Source organism: Diabrotica virgifera, chromosome 10 (genome assembly GCF_917563875.1).
Source record: "Diabrotica virgifera virgifera chromosome 10, PGI_DIABVI_V3a".
In the NCBI taxonomy this organism is placed as follows: domain Eukaryota; kingdom Metazoa; phylum Arthropoda; class Insecta; order Coleoptera; family Chrysomelidae; genus Diabrotica; species Diabrotica virgifera.
Genome location: NC_065452.1, coordinates 152,620,765 through 152,645,694, shown reverse-complemented (window position 1 = coordinate 152,645,694; position 24,930 = coordinate 152,620,765). Strand labels below are relative to the sequence as shown.

Sequence of the window (24,930 nt, the reverse complement as noted above, 5' to 3'; positions counted from 1 at the left end):
AATTTTATTAAAACAATACCAAAAATTATTATACAGCATGTCCAATTAAGTCGGCATCATATGGGAAACTTTTTTATTCTTAGTTTTATGAAAAAAAGTTATTCTTTATAAAAAGTTGTGCATGGTCTAAAACTTAAAATACAACCATCCGTTATCAATTTTTTTTAAGCCGTATACGAGGTATGTCAAAAAATATGAATTTTACTCAAGAGTAAAGTAGTTTTATTTTTCACAATATTGAAAATTGTTGTAATAAAAAGTTGTTTGGAATTAAGAACTATATTTTAATATGCAATTTCATCCTTCTAATTGAAAAAAAAATTGACTTTTTTTTAATTATGTATACTTAACCAACATTATTTTCAGTTATTTCAATTATGATAACTCATTTATTATTAATTTTACGAAAAAGAGTTATTCTGTATAAAATGGTCTGCATGGTCTAACACCTAAAATACAACCATCTTATATCAAATTTTGTCAATTTTATACGAAGTATATAAAAAATATGAATTCGCTTAAGAGTACTAAGAATAAAATACATACCGGTATTTTTCTCAATATTGAAAATTGTGATGATGTAAAGTTGTATAGAACTAAAAAGCATGTTTCAATATGTAAATACATCCTTCTTATTGAAATATTCTGAACTATAAAGGTACTTTATTCTTGATCGAAATTCATCTTTTTTGACATACCTCGTATAAAATTGATCAAATTTGATATTAGATGGTTGTATTTAAGGCTTTTGACCATGCAAAACTTTTTACAAAGTATACATTTTTTTCGTAAAATTAATAATAAAAGAGTTATAATTGAAATAACTGAAATAATGTTGGTTATCCATAAAAAAATTCTTTTTTCAATGGGAAGGATGAAATTGCATATTAAAATATAGTTCTTAATTTCAAATAACTTTTCATTATAACAATTTTCAATATTGTGACAAATAAAGCTACTTTACTCTTGAGTAAAATTCAAATTTTTTGACATACCTCGTATACGGCTTAAAAAAATTGATATCTGATGGTTGTATTTTAAGTTTTAGACCATGCACAACTTTTTATAAAGAATAACTTTTTTTCATAAAACTAAGAATAAAAAAGTTTCCCATATGATGCCGACTTAATTGGACACGCTGTATAATCAGTTACTCGTTTTACCCTAATACCAAAAATTAAAAAATCTTTGGATCTGTCTACCTCGGGAATAAGATAATAAGTAATATTTAAAGTATTTTTATACTCCACTTGGTCTATTTGACACTATGTCTGAGAAATCTTGTAGTCCGCACCCGCACAAACAAAAGGAGTATAGCTCAGTGGTAGAGCGTTCGACTGGAGATCAAGAGGTCCCCAGTTCAAATCCGGGTGTTTTCTATTTTTTTTTTAATTTCTGGTATTGTTTTAATAAAAAATTTTGAAAAGTACTACGTAAAAATTAGTTTAATCTTTAAATAAAATGTAATTAAACTGTTCGAAAGTATATTTATTTCGTTGAAATCATATAATAGAAGTATAACTTCTTACGTGCGTACAAAGTACACAGACATTCCTTTTTTTAATAAATTGTATTGGTATGTCGTCCGGACCGAATGAAGTCTCTTTTGTGCTATTAAGTGCTTCTTGAAACTGCCCGTAACTAATATAATTTGTTTGTTTTAGCTGAATTGAATGAAATGGAAGAAGGTACATCCCCACGAACACCCCGAACGCCAGGGACATCGAGAGATTCTGAAAAGGGTCATAGGAAAACTTTGGAACAACGTCGTCAGTTAGTGATGCAGTTGTTTCATGAACAGTCGTTTTTTCCTTCTTCCCAAGCCACCTCCACATTTCAAGCCCAGCATTCGGATATATTTCCAAATAAAGCAAGTTTGCAACTAAAGATTCGTGAAGTGCGTCAAAAAATTATGGCACAAAATTCTCTTACACCCTCTAGTGTGAGTAGTCCCCTAACCCCCGCTGAACCTGTTAGAGTTTCATCAAATAGTTAGCTAGTAGTGTGCAATAGAGTGTCTTCCGTTTCATATGTTATTGTCAATTTGACTGAAAATAGCACTTAAGTGTATAAAAGTGTGTTGTAGATATCGTAATTTAGGTATAGCTGTTGAAAATTTTTTTCGTGGATTTATAAAACCCAGTTATTTCAATCTTATAGTCTAAGAGCTAGCAACGTTTTTGAATTTTAAGAAAGCTGGTTCTTTAATATATTATTACGTATCTATGCTCCCTCAAAGAGTATACCTCCTTCCTGGCTGCCGATACAAATTATTTCTTCGCAGCGCACCTGTACAGGTATTTATATTGAATTTATTCAATATGTATACATAATAATATACAGGGTGTCCCCGAAAATAGTGCGTTCCTTTAAGGTATGGATATAATAATATATAATTTAGAACAAAAAAGTCCTATAACATTTTTTTCTAAAGTTAACCGTTTCCAAGAAAAAATTACATTGTTCTCCATATAAGTGAATTTTTATTTTCATAAATTTGAATGACATGGCAACGTAGCCTAGAAGAACTTGCTGTGACTGCGGAAATTTAACCTAATAACCCCTTGTTTATTTTGGGGTTGTTGACATCGTAGGTACCTACCTGCAAAATAATGGATATGGGTTTGGTTGATATTTACATTACTTTACCTATCTATGAGATGCAACTGATCTACAGACCTACTTTTTCAATCTTTAGATTTTTGAGTTGCGCGTTGTTGCCAGACTTCAATTTGCATATCAAAATGTATTTTCGTTCTTTGGTCAAACGGATGAATTTAGCAAAAATGTTGACTTTTGCTCTATATTGTGCCTTCTACTTATACCTTTAAGGAACTCACTATGTTCGGGGACACCCTGTATATTAAATTGTTTTAAGAAGATAATTTTTTTCGTTACTTTTTGAACATTATTAGGAATATGAATTTATAATTGCCAGACATTTTTGTGGTTGACATTTACGCGCCAGATGCTATTTTTTGTAAATAATAATACAAAAATTTAAATTATTTTAGTATGTAATTTTAATATTATTTTATTTATTCATAAATAAGTGCAAAATAAACGTAGACAGACGAGATTTACGAATTATCATCAATCTGTATTGGAATCAAAAGGCCAGTATAAAGATAGAAGAACAAGAATCCGAGAATATTGATATAAAGAGAGGAGTAAGACAGGGTTGTGTTCTGTCGCCGCTACTGTTTAACCTGTACAGTGAAGCCATATTTCAGGAAGCGATAGCGGAGCTAAGTGATGGAATCTCTATAAACGGAAGAATAGTAAATAACATAAGATTCGCTGTTGACACCGTTATAATGACAGACACCCTGGAATCTTAACAAGAATTGCTAAATAGAACTAACGATTATTGCATTCGATACGGATTAAAAATAAACAAGAAAAAAACTAAATTTATGATTGTCTCAAAAACAGAACATGGAAATGAAAGGTTAATGATAGAGCAAACGCAAATAGAAAAAGTTAAAACATACAAATATCTGGGAACCTGGGTTGATGACAAAAATGACCAAAGCAAAGAAATTGAAGTCCGAATTAAAACTGCAAGGCAAGCACTTATAAAAATGAAGACACTGCTTACAAACAAAGACCTTCAGTTGCCTCTTAGATTGAGGGCTCTAAGATGCTACATATTTTCTATATTGCCATACGGAATGGAAGCTTGGAGATTGAAGAGACAACACATAAGAAGAATAGAAGCGTTCGAAATGTGGTGTTACAGAAGAATATTGAAAATTCAGTGGGTTCAAAGGATTACCGAAATTGAAGTGCTACGACGTTTAAATAAGGAGTTAGAAATTATGAAGAGTATAAAAACAAGAAAACTGGAATATTTGGGTCACATTATCAGAGGAAAAAAATATGAGTTGCTGAGAATTATTATGCAAGGAAGGATCAAAGGAAGAAGACGCATCTCCTGGCTGAGGAACCTTAGAGAATGGTTTAACTGTAGTTCATTACAACTATTCAGAGCAGCAGCCAACAAAGTGACCGTAGCCATTATGATATCCAACCTCCGATAGGAGAGGGAACTTTAAGAAGAAGAAAGTCCAAAATAAATTTGCCAGATATTAATTCCGCTGTAGTCACCAGCCAGATCGATTTAATGTTGTAGGGTATCCCAGTATTTGTTTGTTGTAAGGTAAGACTATGGTCTTATAGGCTTATATAAAGGCTGTATGCAACGTCTGGCTTGTCACTGTACGTATCCTACGGCATTTATTGGAGACCACAGCCTTAAGGCTGTATGACACTATGCATTTTCTTGTATCATTTCTAATATCGTTTCTGATATGTCAAAAAAATGCATAGTGTCATACACAGATACAAGAAACGATATCAGAAACGATACAAGAATTTGTGTCAGACACAGATTCTTGTACAAGAAGTGCGCCAATTTCTGCGCAAAAAGCAAAAACGTAAATCCTGCTGGTAAAACTTCTAAATGTCATAATGGCGGCTGAAAATGAGATCATATGATTTATGTCTTGATGAATTTATTTGTGTTTTTGTAGGTATTTTTTATAAATCTTTTATTGATACTTAATATACCGTTTGGTATGGACTACTGTTCTACTAATAACCATATATTTAGCTCCTAATAAAGTTCAAACTATGTATAACTTTCGGTTTCATATTGCATAATTTTTTAATAGAGGAAAATACAATAGCTCCTAATTTGGATCAAACTGAAGATAATTCTAATGCAAATATTTTAGCACAAATGTCAAAACAAAATAAAAAACAAATAATCAACAGTCAACTTAAAAATTCTAGTTAACATTAAAATATTTGTTTTTAAAAGTTTATAAATTTTATAAAATCCTTAAAATCAGCTGTAGACGCAGTACTACCATACCAATGTAACGTGAAACAGGGTGACAAACAAAATTTCGACCAATCACGTGCCGAATTTCATACAATTTTCGATACAAAAACTTGCATAGTGTCATACAGGGCACAAATGTACGTACAAGAAACGATACAAGAAAATGTATATCAGAAACGATATTAGAAATGATACAAGAAAATGCATAGTGTCATACAGCCTTTAGAGAGAGATAGCGGCAGAATAGACTGGCGCAAAAGAGACAGGAATACATCTACAGTATTCAAAGCAATTTTTATTTATCTCAAACTATGATCTGTTTTTAAACCAGGAGGAGTAATTCAAATTTACTGCGCCGAATGCTTGTTTGTAATTGGTCCAACCGCGGGCAAGTTTACTCCAATGTTATGAAATTTTGACACTATTGACATTTAATTACATATAATGTAATTTTTTTGTGTTTTATTATAATATTTTATGCAGAAAGGGAAACGTGAATTTGTGACTTTTCTTACTAATTTATTTGACAACTTGTAAAAACAATATTGAATGAACTATCTGTCAATAAAGTCGTCCCAGGAACGCAACTCATAAATATTGGCAATATCATTTTAAAGTCTTCTACTTTAAAATGTATATACATGTCTGAATTGCCGATATGAATGAGTCAAATTAAATAAATTATTAGAAGAATTTTTTTACTAAGCAACAACATTTTTGTTTAATTCATTAGTATTTTTGTATTTTGACAACGACACTCGATTTGGGCGTCGACAACGGTAATAAAATCTCTTTTTTTGTAAAATTGTGGCTTATTTCCCATCAAAATAGTTAATTGACATTTATGAATAGAAAATAAAAAAGGCTTCCTTGTCTAACCTTGCTGTATGCAAACCGTCATTAAATTCCGAATCCGAAAATTGTTGTCTGAACAGGTCTAGGATAGTTTAAGTTGACGCCTGCGCCTTGGAAACTAATCCCGAACTTTCTGTGAATACGTTCGGGGTATGCTCCGCAAATACAGCTAATATATTTACCTGTCCAGGTGTGCTGCGTAGTAATAGTCCAAGAGGCAGCGCTGAAAAATCTCTTTGAATTTACTAAAGCTAAATTTTTCACAGTTGATTACTGTGATTGTATAGAGAAACATACTGCGGTCGGTCAAGCGAAACGTAGAACAGGGGTTACTGAGAGGGTATCAAAGTTGCTTTTCTACGAAGGTAATTAAATCCATTTACTAAGGCTGAAAATCAGTACACACATTCTAAATTAAATATAAATAAAAGTTATTATAGTCGGTCAGCTGTATGATGGGACAGAGCCGGTCGGTCGGCCCCAGTGAATGTACAGGGTTATTCACTATATTTTGACCCCCTTGTAAACTGCTTTATTTACAGAATTAGAAAAAAATGTTTATTCGATTTTTAAATTATGATTTTTTGACATATATATCGTACTAGTGACGTCATCCATTTGGGCATGATGACGTAATCGACTATTTTTTAAAATGGGAATAGGGCTCGAGTGCTAGCTTAGTTGAAAGGTTATTCAATTCCCTATTCAGTAATATAAACATTAACATGATTAATTATACAGGGTGTCCAAAAAAAAAATTTTTAAATAAATGAATTGTTTAATTAATAATTCAAAAAAATTTTTGGACACCCTGTATAAATAATGATCTTTATAGTACTGAATAGAGAATTGAATAACCTTTCAAATGAGCTAGCACACGACCCCTTATCTCATTTAAAAAAATAGTCGATTACGTCATCACGCCCAAATGGATGACGTCACTAGTACGATGTATATATGTCAAAAAATCATAATTTAAAAATCAAGTAACTTTTTTATTTTACATTTTTTTCTAATTCTGTAAATAAAGCAGTTTACAAGGGGGTCAAAATATAGTGAATAACCGTGTACATTCGTTGGGGCCGACCGACCGGCTCTGTCCCGTCATACAGCTGACCGACTATAATAACTTTTATTTATATTCAATTTAGAATGTGTGTACTGATTTTCAGCCTTAGTAAATGGATTTAATTACCTTCGTAGGAAAGCAACTTTGATACCCTCTCAGTAACCCCTGTTCTACGTTTCGCTTGACCGACCGCAGTAGGTTTCTCTACACAATCACAGTAATCAACTGTGAAAAATCTAGCTTTAGTAAATTCAAAGAGAGTTTTCAGCGCTGCCTCTCCGTCTATAATGAGCGCAACCTGTATCAGCAGCCAGGTAGCCGGTACGCTGTTTGAGGAAGCATAGAGAATAATAGTTTCGTTCGCAGAAGCCTGTCGCGGACAATTAGTCCACGACAAGGTATTCGCACTTTAATTCCATATTATATTTATTTAATGTATTATCGTTGATTGATAAATATACCAGTATATTAATATAGTCGGTTCGCTAAATTCAGACACAACTGGCTAGTGATTTTTGTCGTTTAGTCGATAATTTTTTTGTTTTTTGCCAGTTTTCCCAAAATTGGCAAAATCACTAAGTATTTAGTAATTATTTTTTTTGCCAATTTTACAAAATTGGCAAAATTACTTACTAAAATCACTAGCCAGTTGTGCCGGAGTTTAGCGAACCGATCATAGTTAATAATGAATTATTAATATTAATTAATAGTAAATACACCTTGTATATTTATCTATCAACGGTATTATTTATATTATCTTAAAGTGCGCATGCCTTGTCGTGGACTAATTGTTCGCGACAGGCTTCTGCGAACGAAACTATTATGTATATTAAAGAACCAGCTTTTTTAAAATTCTTGTTTTTCACATGTTACTAGCTCTTGGTCCATTACAGTCGTTTACATATCGTATAGTGTAGATGATTTGTAACAATTCAATTATGACTAGCAATTAATTTATTCTTACATGTATATTTAAAACGAGAGATGTAAAAACTAACAATTAATATTATATTGACAAGTATTACGTGTAAGAAATCAACTAATATCGTTCGTTTGTATATAAGCTTGCAATGTTCTCAACTATGATGTCCGCATCATAACATATTGTACAAATTTTTTTAGCACTAGGTCTCTGTAATTCGTGCTCGTTATTATTGTCTTCTCTATTTTATATTATATTTAATTGATTATTATATTTATTATTTTAGCGATTTAATTTATATGAGCAATGCTTTCGAAAACTGAAATGTATACTGTATTTTCCTACTGAATTCCATTTTCCTCATATATCGATGTTACAATTCGTGATAAAACATCTCGTAACGCGACAATTCGTAACCCCGCCAATTCGTAACGGCGAAACTTCGTAACATCCACAGTTCATAACTATAACTATTCGAAATTCGTAACTTTCGATCGAGTCAAAAGAAGGGAACTATTCACAGCATTGCAAGATATGGATTTTTATCTAAAGCTATCAGAATGATAAAATTAACTCAAGTCAAGAAAAACAGTAGTTTAACAGAAAGCTTTGAGGTCCAACAAGGAGTGCGGCAGGGTGATCCATTATAATCTATAATGTTTGGCATAATATTAGAAGAAGTTATACAGAAAGCAAACATTAATAGAACAAGTCTGATCCACCACAAAAAACATCAGTGCTTAGCGTTTGCGGACGATTTGGTAATCTTGACTAGAAGCAAAATGGAACTGATGGAAACAGTTATGAAACTCGAAGAGAGGGCAGCAGCCAAAGGATTGTATATAGATGGAGCAAAACGAAGTACATATATGAAATGGACAAATAAGCAATTCGTTCGGGAGCAATACATAACAATGACAACCGCGCTATATTTGCTCTTCATGGGTTGTTAAGAAGCAAAAATATATCTCGAATAGCAAAACTAAGGGCCTAGATAAAAGACCGTAATAAAGCCGATGGTGGCGTGTGCTTCTGAAGCATAGGTCACAACAAAAAAACACCAAGAGTTGTTATTAATTTGGGAGCGGAAAATACTTCGCAAAATTTTGGTGGAAAAAACTTAAATTGACAATGGATAAGAACAAATAATGAGCTAACTGAGCTTTATCAAGAACCTAACATATTAGCGGTCATTAGGGCTCGGGCACATGGTTGGGCCATGTGTAGAGGATGATTCCATTTAGAATTCCCAGAATGATACTATCTAGTGCATTGGTAGGCAAAAGGCGAAGAGGAAGACCCAGGTCAAGATGGAGCAACGGGGTTAAAGAAGATATGAGAAGACTTACGTAACGAACTGGGAAAGAAAAGCAACTGGCAAAAGAGAGGGAACATATACTGTACTACTACTTTTAGTATATAAAAGTATGCAAAATACATTCATGGAATACATGCAGTCATGCTAATTTGCTAAACAAAAACTAAATGCTGGCATTACAAATAGGTATAGTTACGAACTGTCGATTTGTCGCCCTTACGAATTGTCCGTTACCATTTGTGTTGTCGAGTTACGAGATGTCATGGAACCATTTTTAAAGATAATAAATCCCGGAAATAAAATAACAATTTTTAGGTAACATTCAATTTTAATCAACATTATAAATAGTTTCTTTTTAGGATGGTTTAGTGCTTCCAACGCATTTAAAACAGTTATCTTAAGTTTTGACAGTCCTAAAAAAAACCATAAAACTAAGGCTCTTAGTTTTATGATTTTAGCATGATTAGCATTAGTTTTGATTTTTTAGGACTGTCTTTATTCTTATCTAAAGATGCCTCCTCGCTCTTTGTTAGTCTTCAGTTGTTTATAACGTTCCTGTTTTCTTTGAGAAAAATTTCTCACTTGTGTTCAAAATTTCTCTGATGGGTGAAAGGAGTGTGTAACGTTACAAACGTCACATCTTTGCTATTTTATTTTTAAATAATTATTTAATTGTATTTTCTCTAATATTTCATTAATAATTATCTTCTATTTGTTTTACCTGTTTTCTTCATACAATATTTTTACGTTCTTTCTATTCATACTACTGTGTACTCTATAGTGCATTTAAATCTTGTATTGTTACTTAATTTCATTTACTTCTACTTATTTTTATGTTTCCTATTTATTTTCATATATGTATTTATTACCTATTTTCTATAGCTACCAAAAAGTTCGACAAAACGACAAAATTTTAGGTAGCTATAGAAAATAGGTAATAAATATATGAAAATAACTAGAAAACAAGAATAAGTAGAAGTAAATGAAATTAAGTAATAATACAAGATGTAAATGCACTATAGAGTACACAGTAGTATGAATAAAAGAACGTAAAAATATTGTACGGAGAAAAAGGTACCTATAATATGACAATGTATGGAAATATCTCTTGGGTTTTGGAAAGTTACTACAAAATAAGAAAGTAATTAAAGAAAGCTACCAAAAAAACTGGTTGAAAAAACAGAAAAAAAATGTCATGTTGACATTAAAATCAAGGTCCTACCATAAAAATTAGCCAAAAAACTATGTAAAAAGTTCCAAAATATTAAATATACTAATATTTGCAACTATGAATGTAATTTAAATTAATAATATTATACTGAAATATATGAATATGGTAATACTTTTTAACCCAACACATGAAAATTAAGATTTTATATAAAATACTAGCCAAAAAGTATGCAAAATAGATAGATATATAAATTTACTGCAAAAATTGAATATAAAATGAAAATATGAAAATAGTATTTATTAATGCTTGTATAGTTGCCACCAAACCAAAAATTCAAAGTTCAAATCCTCGAATAAGACAAGTAGTGTTGGTGCGGCAGTGAAACAAATACGCTAGACTACCCCAGCTAATTGAAATACCATTCAAAAATAATATTTCAACCAAGATAGTTATCGTTCACCCTAGCTTAGCTCATTCTCCCAAGGTATGTGTTAGTCTTGTCCTAATCTTAGAAATGAACTATGAAAATTCAGAATGGAAGCAAACAAAACAATATTTTAACTAATAATGTTTATTATTCAATAAAGATATAATAAAAATATGACTTATTAAATGCATTAACAAACATATTCAAATTCTTGCCAAAAACTAACAATTCTTGGATTATACCTATGGCTTTTGGTATTGGTTCGATGGTAACTTCTTGATGTCGAATGGTATTTCAATTAGCAGGGTAGTCTAGCGTATTTGTTTCACTGGCGTGGGGCGCCAGTGAAGGCGCCAGTGAAGCGAATAACGCGATAAACTATCCTAGCTAATTGAAATACCATTCGAAAATAATACTTCGATCATGCAAGATAGCTATCGTTCACCCTGGCTTAGCTCACTCTACCAAGGTGTGTGTTCGCCTTGTCCTAATCTTAAATATGAACTATGAAAATTCAGAATGGAAGCAAACAAAACAATACTTTTAACTATTCATGTTTACTGTTCATAAAAATATAATAAAAATGTGACTTGTTAAATGCATTTACAAACGTATTCAAATTCTTGCCAAAAACTACAAATTTTCAGATTATACTTATGGCTTATTGGTTCGATGGTAACTTCTTGATGCCGAATGGTACAGCTGTTGACTTCTCTTGACCTGGGCTTGATGGTAGGCCTCAGGTCAGTGTAGCTCTAGTTTACTGGTGGTGTTGGTCGCAGCAGTCTAGTTGCGATGCATCCTATCGTCTTTGCCTTATGAGTAGCATCACCGGTGATGTAGACGGCTTGAGGCTCCCGAAGGGAGAAAAGTTGATTTATTCCCAAAAACTGGAAGAAAAACACATATCAAACATCAAGAAGTAAAAACCAAAATGTACCTTTGCCAAATAGTATCCAGTATCCTTTGGAGGTTAGAGAAAAAAATATTATAAAAACTGTTATATGTTGAATTTTCTTACCCCAAGAGAATGTGAAAGTCTGGAAATAAATAGCTATTATCAGCCTGTAATTGGTTTTTATAGTGAAATTAATTTTCCACCACCATTTTGAGAATTTTCAGTTATTGACATGACACACAGTGGTTCCAAATGCCAAAAACGTGGTCATGAACCTTTAAAAGCGTATATTGTTTATACATTTCGGAATTACTTTCGTTCTCAAGGGTTTTTGGCATCGCTGATTACGAATCTGTCACTATTTTTTCTGAAAAACAAAATGTCGGATCCAACATGGCGGAAAGAAATTGAAAACATTAATCGGAAAGGAAAGTGTTTTGTAAAATTTGGTAGGTTAGGGTCGCTGATTACAAATCTAACATTACTTTTTTTTTAAACAAAATGGCGGATCCAATATAGACGAAAGAAATTCGAGAATTTTATTTTAACCGCATTTTTCTTTAAAATTTTATATTATGAGGGACTTTTGAAATTGCTGATTATCAATACATTTTCTTTATGAAGTACAATATTTAGAACCTATTAATTATGTACAACTGCCCATACATACTCAACAATCGCCAGAATCATGTAATATGCATCATTTCCCACTTTTGTATTCAAACAACTGCCAAAAATGCATAGGCAGTTATAGGCAGCTAAACCAAAGTGATTCTGTATCTCCTTACTATATATTTTAAGATTAATAAACATTAGTCCTAGAATTATGCAGAATTTTGTACTTTTGGAATGCATCTTTACAAAATTTTAATTAAAAAATGTAAAGACTGAAAAATTTTAATTAATTCAAGTATATTTTCACTATTTATACATTAACAAATTTAAGGCATTTATTATTATTACATGTTGATTTAACTTACATCTTACATGTCTACATACTTAAAAAAGAAGAATCTGCTTTACAGCGATAAAATTGATAAACTACAAAACGTTTTACAGCGTTTTCAATATACGCGTTCTTTTTACATACTCTGCCGACCAAAATAACCCCGGACATGGCTCACTTCTTCCTGGGCTGTGAACCAGAATACATCCAGTCTGATCCTCATACCTGCGTATTAGGACTCTACGATAGTATGGGAATACAACTATAAGCATGAAAATCCCTAAATAGGGACTTTTTTTTCGCCTCATGACCACGTTTTCCGCATTTCGAATCACTGTGTGACAGCTTGAACTGTAGAAAGGTAGGATAAGCATATTCCGTAATGAAAGACAGATATCTAGATAGTAAGGATATATCAAGTACGTTCAGTATGATGATTTAGATGTTAGATTGAAAAGAGATATAGTAAATAGAGGATAAAAGAGGGCGCCAAAGAGTTTTTAACGAAGAAAACAGGTAAAACAAATAGAAGATAATTATTAATGAAATATTAGAGAAAATAGAATAAAATAATTATTTAAAAATAAAATATCAAAGATGTGACGTTTGTAACGGTACATGTTAACAAATAACCCGATTAACATCTGATTGCTTTTCTTTTAAAGGTTCTAATTCTTCCGTACTTTTTCTTCCATTTGGTTCTGCGTTCTGATCAGTAGTTTCTTCGGCTTTATTAGATAGTTCGTCTTCAACTTTTTCATTGAAATATATAGATGTGTGATTAGTGTGCCTCTAAGTAATGTTTATGACTAATATGTTTGTCTGAGCTCCGTGACTTATTGAGTGACGTATGCTTCTAAAATTAGTTTTCAAAATTCAATTTCATCATAAGCACAAGTCATAAAAGTAACTATATTTTGTTGCAACTCTTCCGTTTAGGTGTCGCAACAAGCATGCAAAAAACTCAATTTAATTACTAATTATTAACTAAAGCCAATCATTAAGTTAGTTTCTGAAACCTTTCCTTCGTTATCTACTGTATTTAAAGGTACCTACGTATACATATGTGCGCGTGCTGCTCGCGCCCAGCATGTTTTTTAGATTAGTACCTGTTTTTAACAGTGCGCGCCATTTGTGCGCCTCTTGAAAACACTTACTAATCTAACGAGCATACGTTATGTTTGAGTTTTCGATTTCCACCTCCATTTTGGAAACTAAAAGTCTTATTTTTATACCGCCATCAAAACTATTGATCATGAGGGATGGAATTAGTAGGAAAAAAGTGTGTGTATATACGTTTTAATCGCATACAGACAGCACTTAAAAACCTAACTGGTCATCTGACTTTATTTTATTATCTTAGTAAATACAGGTTGTTATTTTTACCATTTTAATGTTTCATGTTTGACTAGGGGTAATCAATCATTATATTATATTATTTAGATTGTTTATACAGCCATTGAGGTTGGCAGGAAAAACAAACTCGTGATCTGTTTGGCTTCTTTACCATTTGAGTTCATTTCACTGCATATGAATTGGTCAGGCAGAGGGTTGAGCCTGAAACAACTTGAGAGTTGATATTTGTTGCTGTGGTTCAATTTAAAATGCAGCAAACTTCATTTTTCTGCAAGCTTTTGTCTTTAAGAGTAAAGGATTTCTGTAATTGGTCAACATTGATCTTTATGTGGCATCTAATGTCTCCTCGTGCATAGAAAAAGAGAGGAGGAAAATATTGAAAGTGAAGCAGCTTACTGCTTTATACGGCAAGTTCCAGAAAAGAAAGATAACACATCACTCAATAAATCCCAAACTTCAAATGTCATCTGTCAAAATTTAAGCTCAATTAGAATGGAAATTATGACATTTATATTTTGATCTTTGGTGAAATAGTGAAATAGGTGAAATATTACTATTTCACCAAAGCTTTTTACCTCAGCATTGGAAAATGTATTCAAACAACTCGACTGGGAGGAAAAATGTCTAAACATTGATGTTCTACGTTTGAGTCATTTGAGGTTTGCGGACGACATAGTATTATTTAGTACAGATATCAAGGAATTGGAGCAAATGCTGAAGGAATTAAACCAGCAGTCAAATAAAATAGGTCTCAAAATGAACCTTCAGAAAACAAAAATAATAAGTAATTTACAAACTAATCTTGTTATTGACAAGGTCAGTCTTGAAAATGTAGACCACTATATATATCTTAAACATACCATTAAAATCGTCAAGAAAACCAAATAGTCGAAATAAAAAGACGCATACAATTGTCTTATATACTTAGGCAGTTGTCCTAAATACTAAATCAAAAGAAATAGGATTAAAAATAAATCAAGCAAAAACTAAATATCTAACCAACGAGTCTCTAGATATAAATGGAAATATAACTCTGGACAACAATAATATAGAAAAAGTTGAGTCGTACATATATTTGGGACAAAAAATAGAACTGCCAAAGCTTAACCTAAAGGCTGATTTAAATAGAAGATGTTCCTTAGCATTGGCAGCATTTGGTCGATTACAAACAGTATTTAAATCAAACTTGCCAAATACTTTAAAGGCCAAAAAGTTCGATTAGTAAGTGTTGCCAGTTCTGACATACGGAACTGAAACTTGGGCTTTTAACAACAGCATAGTCCACAAACTTCAAGTGACTCGGAGAACTATGGAACGCAAAATGCTCAACATTAAGCTCAGTGATCGCAAGTCCAATGAAGAGATAAGAAGGCGATCAAAAGTAACAGATGTGATCCAGAAGGTTGCCATGTTAAAATGGAACTGGGCAGGACACATAGGAAGAATGGAAGACAACCACTGGACAAAGAGAATTCTCGAGTGGCGACCAAGGGCAAGCAAAAGAAGTAGAAGCAGACCTCAAACAAGATGGACTGATGACATCAAGCGAATGGCTGGCCATGAATAGATGCAAAACATAGCAAACAGATGTGAAAGGACACACATAAGGGAGGTTTACATCCGACGATGGATGGAATAGCTGTTGATGATGATGATACAATTATCTTGGCGGCTTTCGGCAAGTTAAGCTTTATCTTGAAGAATAAAGATATACCAATGTGCCTAAAACGTAGAGTTGATGACAAATGTATCTTGCCTGTAACTACAATGGACTGGAGACCATGGCCTTTACAAAGAAAACCTTAAGCAGCTCAGTACAACCCAAAGAGCCATGGAGAGGGCTATTCTAGGGATTCGAAATATCGACATTCGTGAAAGGGCAAAGATTACTGATGTCGCAGAACGTATAGCAAGGCTCAAGTGGCAATGGGTCGGACATGTTGCCCGAGATAATCCCGAAAAATGGACACATAGATTAACAAACTGGAGACCAAGAGAGAACAGGCGAGGAGTAGGCAGACCGCAGAAGAGGTGGGCAGATGATATCAAACAAGTTGCGGGCAAGCTGTAGATAATAACTGCCAAGAGTAGAAATCAATGGAAGCAAATGAAAGAGGCCTATGTCCAGCAGTGGACGAACACAGGCTGTAGAAGAAGAAGATATTTTGATCTACTTCAAATAAAAATTGGATGGATCCGAATACGATTTAAGCATACATACGAGGTTCAAAAGCTTTAGAAAATGAAGGATTTGTATTGTATTTAAGTACTTCAGAATGCTGCATAGAACTCATGGTGGACTCGAGCCTGACCAACTACCTGCCTTCAAGCAGATTCATCCTGAGTTACTGCTTGCCATCTTTTGACTCTCTCTTCCTCAAATCTTCAACACCATCGATCCAACGAAGGCGAGATCTTCATCAATGATACTCCTAGGTTGTCTTTTTTAACCGATTGCACTTGTGATATTGTTTCGGTGTGAATTTTAGCCTGGCTGCTATGTTACGTCCCTGTTCATGAGTTTCTGCACCACGTAGTACCACAGAACTTGCTACTACTTTGTGATGTTTACTCAGCAGCCGACTTTTAAATAATTTATTTAGTTTCTCAACTTCAGCCTCATATGCTCATCAGCTCTTTTCATGGTAGAATATCTTTCCTCCAAGATTATGTCCTTCCTAGAGTGACAATCTCTCCTTCGTCTTCTTCTGAAGACGAAGAGGAAAAACAGACAGAGTCATGTATATGACTCTGTCTGTTTTTTCAATGTGCCTCTAGTAAGTTGTTCCATCGTTTTCGTGGTCTTTCCACTGATCGTCTTCCTATTGGGAACCAACCGTCTCTCGCTGTTCTTACTACTCTATTTCTGGCCATTCGGCTTATGTGGTCATTTCATTCTACTCTTCTGTTTGTTACCCAGTTATTAATTATAAATAATATTAATAATACGTAGATATATACAATAAGTTATACTAAAATATAAAATATGTACTTCTATTCTATCTATTCTATACTTCTATTCTATCTAAAACTAAACCTAACAATGAACAAGAAAGAACAAAGAATTGCATTTATAAAATACCTTGTGAATGCGAACAATTTTATTTAGGTGAAACATCAACACCATTAAACGTTAGAATAAGTGAAAATCAGTCTTATATTAAAAATAGATAATTTGATAGATCTCAAATATGTCAACACGCATGGGATAATGAACATAGAGTTCAGTGGAGAGATTCAAGTATAGTCCTGAAAGAATCCGATACTAAAAAGAGAAAAATCAAAGAAGCGGCTCTAATTATGCTAAATGAAACCAATTGTGTCGCAAATTCCACGGTAGAATGCAGTAGGATGTGGTTACCCATACTGAAAGAGGAGGTCAATAGAAAGAAAATACCACGATTAGTAAGTCAATCACATATCGAGTTAGTACATATTTTATATTTTAGTATTACTTATTGTATATATCTATGTATTATTAATATTATTTATAATTTAAACATATTAAGGTCAGAATCCAGTTATTAATGTTCTCCACCTTGCATCTCCACATAATGGAGAAATAAAAATATCGGAAAAGAAATCAAAGGCAGAATTTACAAAACAGTCATCAGACCAATAATGACATACGCGGTAGAAACACGACCCGATACAGAGAGGACAAAAAGAATGCTAGAAACAGCTGAGATGAAAACCCTTAAAAAAATCGATGGTAAGACTCTATGGGACAGAGGTAGAAGTACATGCAAGGTGGATAATATTAATAACCGGGTAAGAAACAGAAGAATAGAATGGAATGCCCACATAAGCCGAATGACAATAAATAAAGTAGTAAGGACAGCGAGAGACAGTTCCCCAATAGGAAGACGAGCAGTGGGAAGACCACGAAAACGATGGAACGACAACTTACTAGAGGCACATTGAAAAAACAGAGTCATGTCTATACAAAAAGAAGAAGAAGACCTTACATATCCGTCGTATATCTGCACTTTGAGCTCTGTCTCATAGTGTCTTACCATCGATTTTTCGAAGGGTTTTCATCTCCGCTGTTTCGAGCAATCTTTTTGTCCTCTCTGTGTCGGGTCGTGTGTATGCCGCTTATGTCACTGATATCTTTATTTCTCCATATTGTGTCATTCAGGCAACCTGCGGTTCTGTTTGCTCTATTTACTTGATCTTCCACTTCTGTTTCCAGTATTCCGTAGCTGGATAGTATGATGCCTAGATATTGAAACTCCATCACTTCTTCTATTATCTGACCCTCCAGCTTCTCCAGCTTTACATCTTATTGAATTTGCTGTTATAACCATGCATTTTGTCTTTTTTGGGGAAAGTAGCATGTTAAATTTTCTGGCGATTATAATAAATTGGTACAACATACGTTGTAAATCATCTTCACTCTGAGAGATTAGAATTGCATTGTCTGCATAGCAGATTATTCTAAGTTGTTTTTCTACCATTTAGGTTTCTTTTTTAATTCTTACTTTTTTATTATTTCATTCATGATCAGGTTAAACAATAAAGGACTCAGGGAATCCCCCTATCTTATCCCATTGCTAGCTTGAATTGGGTCAGTTAATTCATCTCTTACTTTTACTTTTATTGAGTTATTTTGGTAGATGCTTTAGATCGTTTTAATCATTCCTAGAGGTACTTTTCTTGAGTATAACAAATGGTTAACGTACTTTAATTTGACCCTGTCAAATGCTTTCTTAAGATCCACGACACATGAATAGGCCGGTTTGTTGTATTCTAATGAATTCTCTTGAACTTCCCTCATTATAAATATAGCGTCGGTGCCTGACCTTCCCGACCTAACACCTTGTTGTTCTTTTGCTAATGTTGTTCGGCTACTCTGTACTGTATCAGTGTTGCTTGCCACATTATGTTCACTTATGGCTTCCATATTATTAAATAGTTCATCTATATATTGCGCACACCTCTACATTACCTCTTCTCTTCCGCTGATCCTTAATCATTTCGGTTTTTGGTTGGAATTACTTTTGTATTAATTTGAACATGCACACATGTACCCGTACCAGATATCTAAGAGACTCATTAATATTAGCTCATTGGGTTGCTATTGTTAGAGGTGTGAAATTACATAAACAAGGGATTATTTCATAAATCCGGTAGATTCCTTGTTTATGTAATTTCACACCTCCAACAATACCCCCCCCCCCCCCCGCTGAGCTGAATATTAATGAGTGTCTTAGATACCTGGTACTACTTTACCTCTATCGATGACTAAAAGTTACTCCAGATCCTTTAAATTGAAAATATCCAGTCTGAGTAACAGCCCCCTAAACCTATTTCCAATGTAACTGTTAGGAGAACATGAACCAAAAGAGTTTTAATTGGTGATTGATTTAGCACCAATTGGAACAGAGGTTGGAATGTAATGTTTTGTGACTCACAACCACCATTACATACGAACAAAATACAAGATGTGTATAGTAAACTGGTAATCAGTTCATTAGAATACATTATACACAGAGAGCGGTAAAAGTCTGGAATATTCCGGAACAGTATTTGTGAAAAAATTTCTCGGGCAGTTCGATTTTTATTTTCAACTTAAATTCTGATTGTAGGTACTTCACCATACTCAGTATCTCCAAAAATTAAACTTTTGTGCAGGAATTGTTAAATATATAATTTTAGGTCCCTAAATCTTCTTCTGCACTTACCATCTTATTACACAAAAAGGGCGATCCAACAGACCTCGAGAATTACCGGCCAATAAGCGTATTAGGCCACCTCTACAAGTTCTTCACAAGAATAATAACAAATAGACTGGAAACAAAATTGGATTTTTACCAACCTGGAGAACAGGCGGGTTTTAGGAAAAACTTTGGCACTAACGACCACCTACACTGCATAAAAGGAATTATAGAAAAATCTATCGAATACAACCAACCATTGGTCCTGGCTTTCGTAGATTTCGCAAAGCATTTGATACGATAGAAATTAACAGCATAATGAGAGCATTGGAGGAAAGTCGTATAGATTATCGGTAGTCCAAACTGATAGCGAACATATACAATAATGCAACCATGACTGTCGACTACACAAAGATACCAAATCTATAAAAATCAAAAGAGGAATTAGACAGGGAGACACGTTATCTCCCAAACTCTTTACGGCAGTACTTGAACATGCTTTCAAACAATTGGAGTGGGACGCCAAAGGAATAAATGTCGGCGGTGAAAGGCTCTCCCACCTACGATTCGCAGACGACATAGTTCTTATAACAGACAACTTAAAAGAGATTAGAACTATGCTTAATGAGTTAGATGCCGCCTGTAAAAAAGTTGGTTTAAACATAAATTTTGGAAAGACAATACATGACAAACCTGGTATAAAGCGAAAATCCAAAAGTCGACGTCAACGAAATAGCATTGGTCCATAAATATAAATACTTAGGGCATGAAATCCAAATTGCCAGGGACACTCAAACTGCTGAATTACAGAGAAGGATCACCTTAACATGGGCCGCATATGGAGCTCTATAAGACATCTTCAAGAGCAACTTGCCAAATTATTTGAAAAGGAAGACGTTCAACCAATGTGTGCGTTCAACAAGTCATGGCTTATGGCGCCGAAACATTATCGTTAACCCAGGCCACAGCAACGAAACTTAGAGTGGCCCAAAGAAGAATGGAACGGTCACTACTAGGACTGACTCTCAGAGACAGGGTCAGAAACGAAGAAATCAGAAGGACAGGCGTCACAGATGTCATAGAGCGAGTAGCATGGCTGAAGTGGAATTGGGCGGGCCATTTAGCCAGAATGAAGGACGGGAGGTGGACCCAAAAAAATTAGTTTAATATTTAAATAAAATACAAATAACCTGTCAAGTATATTTACTTCGTTGAAATTATATAATAGAAGAATAACTTCTTACGTGCGTACAAAGTACACACACATTCTTTTTTTTTTTTTAGAAATAGTCTTTTATTGCGAATATTCCAGACTTTTTCCGCTCTCTGTAGAATTGTTAATGATCCAATTATCATAAAATTGCTGCTGTCATACTGTGGCAGTACGAAACACACTGTTATATCATATATGGCATGCTAATATGAAGAAAAGGATCTAGAACACGAATAAGTACCAACACAACGGTCATATATTTACATAAATCTTGAAATACACTGACCCGCCAAAATAACCGGATTGTTTAAATATGTTATAGCCTTATTCTTTAAGAATGTCGCTGTAATAATATTGTTTAATAGTTTTAAAATAGTTTCAGAACAACAATAATATTGTTGCTAGACAGGTAAATGGTCATTGTATACCGGGTGTACCAATCGAACTGTGATTTTTCTCAAAGTTCGCAACACCCTGTGGAACATTTTAGCATTTATAAAATACTGAAATTGAAACCCAACTATAGCCTCAGATTTCTTAACAATTTGTTTTTTGATTCATTCGCTTATGTTATAAGGATTCATTCGGATAATAATAAAAAAAATATGAAAAAAAAATTTTTAAGAAACGCTTTTCTTTAGTTACAAGTTACTAAAATTAAAAATATTATAAAAAATCAACCAAAAAGCAAAAAATAAAAAAAAATGAAAAAATCTAACACATTCGTCAAAGAAAAGCGTGGCGCGTCTTCATAAAATAAAAGGTTTTCGCCCCACGCTTTTCTTTAACGAATGTGTTAGATTTTTTCATTTCTTTTTTATTTTTTGCTTTTTGGTTGATTCTTTTATAATATTTTTAATTTTAGTCACTTGTAACTAAAGAAAAGCGTTTCTTAAATTTTTTTTTCATATTTATTTATTTTTTAATTTTTAGTCTTACACGTTTCAAACAATAAAATATATCGTCATGTTTATTAAAATATGTATAAAACATATAATGTACAAACATGAAAAGTAGTCGGAATCAGCAAAAAATTTAAAACTTTATTATTTATTTATGAAGCATAACGTAAACAATTAACGTAAAAAGTGAAAGTATATATAATTCAAATAATTAGCTACAATCTGTAAAAGTTTCAAGTTTCTTCATTGTAAAAAACAATAGAATTTAAGCATTTTCCGTTAAAATCGTTTTTTATTTAAACAATTAATAAACATAAAAAAAATTTTATTCACTATTCGTGTATTGTTCCGGAGAATGCATATGTTTGCAAATTTTTAGTCATTTGCATTGAAGAAAAGGCAGTCAAACTAACGTCCAAAGATTTGACCCAAACGATTGAACTAAAGAAAAGCGTTTAATTAATTAATACGTAAAAACGAATTCTAATGTTAATTGTAGCACAAAACGCCTCTACCGGTGGTTTTTCTACGATAAAAACACGAATTTTTTTAACTCGAGTTTTGGCTGAAGTTTTGTTTCGTATCGTATGGTATCGTATTGAAATTTGACACGAATAAGCGCCGATTTTTATATAAACAAATATATGAGCGTTCAAAATTTGAAACCTTATTGTTTATTTATGAAGCATAACGTAAACAATTAACGTAAAAAGTGAAATTGTGTATAGTTAATATCATTAGCTACAATCCGTAAAAGTTTCAAGTTTCTACATTGTAAAAACAAGAGAATTTAAGCATTTTCCATTAAAATCGTTTTTTTTATATTTAAACACTTAAAAAACACAAAAATTTTTTTTATTGACTATTCGTGTATTGTTCCCGCGAATGCATATGTCTGCAAATTTTCATTCATTTGCATTGAAGAAAAGGCAGTCAAATTAACGTCTAAAGATTTGACGCAAACCATTGAACTAAAGAAAAGCGTTTAAAAAGCGTTTAATAAAAAAGTTAGGTACTATAACAACTAGCCATGTTTTTCATCAATATAATATCCTCATTTTCTGCTTAGTTTCTTAGTTCTATGGTTCGTATGGTTCCTATAATGGTTTGGGGAGGAATTTTTTTAACAGGACGGACAGATCTTGTTCCTTTACGTGGCAGTTATTTAAGCAGTGAAAGGTACTTAACCGATATTTGACAATTTAATAAATTAATTATTTGACATTTATCAAATTACTAAATTCTCATAGCCTACTTTAGGCTTGTTTATTAAACTAAGCACAAAATGAGGATATATTGATGAAAAACATGGATAGTTGTTAAAGTACCTAACTTGTTTATTATCCAACATAAGCGAATGAATCAAAAAACAAAATGTTAAGGAAACCTGAGGCTATGGTTAGGTTTTAGTTTCAGTATTTTATAAATGCTAGAATATTCTACAGGCTGTTGCGAACTTTTAGAAAAAAAAACACAATTTGATTAGTACACCCGGTATACAATGACAATTTACCTGTCTATTAGCAACAATATTATTACAGCGATATTCTTAAAGAAGAAAGGCTATAACATATATAACTTAAATCAGACAACAGATTTTGGAAATTTGCGTTAATTCCTTGGAGAAGGGTATATTAGTGTTCCGTTATTTTGGCGGGTCAGTGTATAATATCTCACTAAACGGGCAAAAATAATATAAATAGTGTATTTAATTCATTTGTATGTCATTGTGTATCGAAAATTATTACATTTAAATATAGAAAATTTATTGAATTGTGAACAGCCGTAATTATAAAAAATATATATGATTTTATTTGATGCGATTGTTTTAAGAAAGTTGAACAATAGAGACAATTTATTAGATCAAGTAAATATTTGTGCAATAAAAATTACATTTATTATCAATTGTTTTTATTATTTTTATTTTCTTCTCTTCGAAGTGATAATATTTCGAGAGTATTGGTCCTGCAACGTTTATTGTACTGGGTCGTTTCTTATATTACTATCTCAATTATTATCCAAGAGGATACTGAGAACATCAGAAAATAGAACGTTGAGGTCAATAACTGGGAAAACACTGAGAGACAGAATACCGAACGACAGAATAAGTGAACTCTGTAACATACAAGGTATAGTATGTACCACATAGTACGGTGGGGAAGACAGAGACGACGAGAGTGGAATCAGCATGTGACGAGAATGGACAGCGAGAGAATAGCCAGGAATTCGAAGCCAACAGGCAAGAGACCAATAGGAAGGCCCTTTAAAAGATGGCGAGATAGCTGGCAGTCAACATCACAACTACGAATACAAGCTCAAAATCGGTTAAGAACAGGCCAAGAGGCCTAATATAAGAAGAAGAATTATCAATTTGGTATGCTTTCTAACAATTATTAAGAAGGTATGTATTTGAAACAAAATTTCAATATTTTGTCTTGTACCTACAACGTTACAAAAAACAAAAGCCCTGAACCGTATTGAATCATTTGAGTTGTCTTTTTCTAAAGAAGTTTTTTGAGTTAATTCGATTCGTCAAGGGAATGGCAACCGAGGAAAGGCGACAGTTCATAAAAAATGACGTATTTCCAATATTTATCGCGAATTTACCATTTTTAAGATTTCGCAAAAATCTAGCAGAAAATCAAAGGCATTGGAAAAATTTTGTTGTTGAAAATCTTTGTCTTTTTGAGTTTATACGCTTCGTCAAGCGAAAAGCAACCGAGGAAAGAAGACAGTTTATAAAAAATGAGGTATTGCCAATATTAAAATTTTTAGATCTCGCAAAAATCCAGCAGAAAATCAAAGGCTATGAAAAAATTGAAAAATTGCCCATGAAAAAATTTATTGTTGAAAATCTTCGTTTTTTTTTAGTTTATACGCTTGTTTGAGAATCAAAGGCTATAACCCACGAAAAAATTTTGGAAAAAGTTTTCTTGTTGAAAATCTTCGTTATTTTGTGTTTATACGCTGCGTCAAGAGAGAAGCATTCGAGGAAAGGCGACAGTTCATAGAAAATTACGTATTTCTAATATTTAAAGCGAATTTACCATTTTTAAGATTTCGCAAATATCCAGCAGAATATCAAAGGAAAAAATTATGGAATAAATTTTTTGTTCAAAATCTAGGTTTTTTTTGTGTTTATACGACTCATCAAGGGAAAAGCCATTGCGGAAAGGCCTCAGTCAGGGCCGTAACTACCATTGGGGCAACCGGGGCAGTGTCCCGGGGCCCTCAGCCAAGGGGGGCCCCACAGAGGCCTCCTTTTGGTTGGCCGTGCATAGATTTTAACGAGGAAAATAAAAATATGTAATTTAAAAGCCGATATCAACGAAATATTTTCAAAT

At 32.9% G+C, this 24,930-nt stretch overlaps 1 protein-coding gene across 2 annotated transcripts in view; it reads left to right on the top strand.

Annotated features, from left to right (window-relative positions):
- The window catches only part of LOC114335679 (putative transcription factor capicua), a 124,586-nt gene extending 101,095 nt beyond the window's left edge, over positions 1-23,491 (top strand). For both annotated transcript variants that reach the window (XM_028285957.2, XM_028285956.2), the window contains exon 14: positions 1,665-23,491. In XM_028285957.2, coding sequence (XP_028141758.1) covers positions 1,665-1,996 — 332 coding nt within the window. In that variant the 3' untranslated portion in view covers positions 1,997-23,491. The remainder of the gene's footprint in view (positions 1-1,664) is intronic.
- Positions 23,492-24,930: the final 1,439 nt, after the last annotated feature.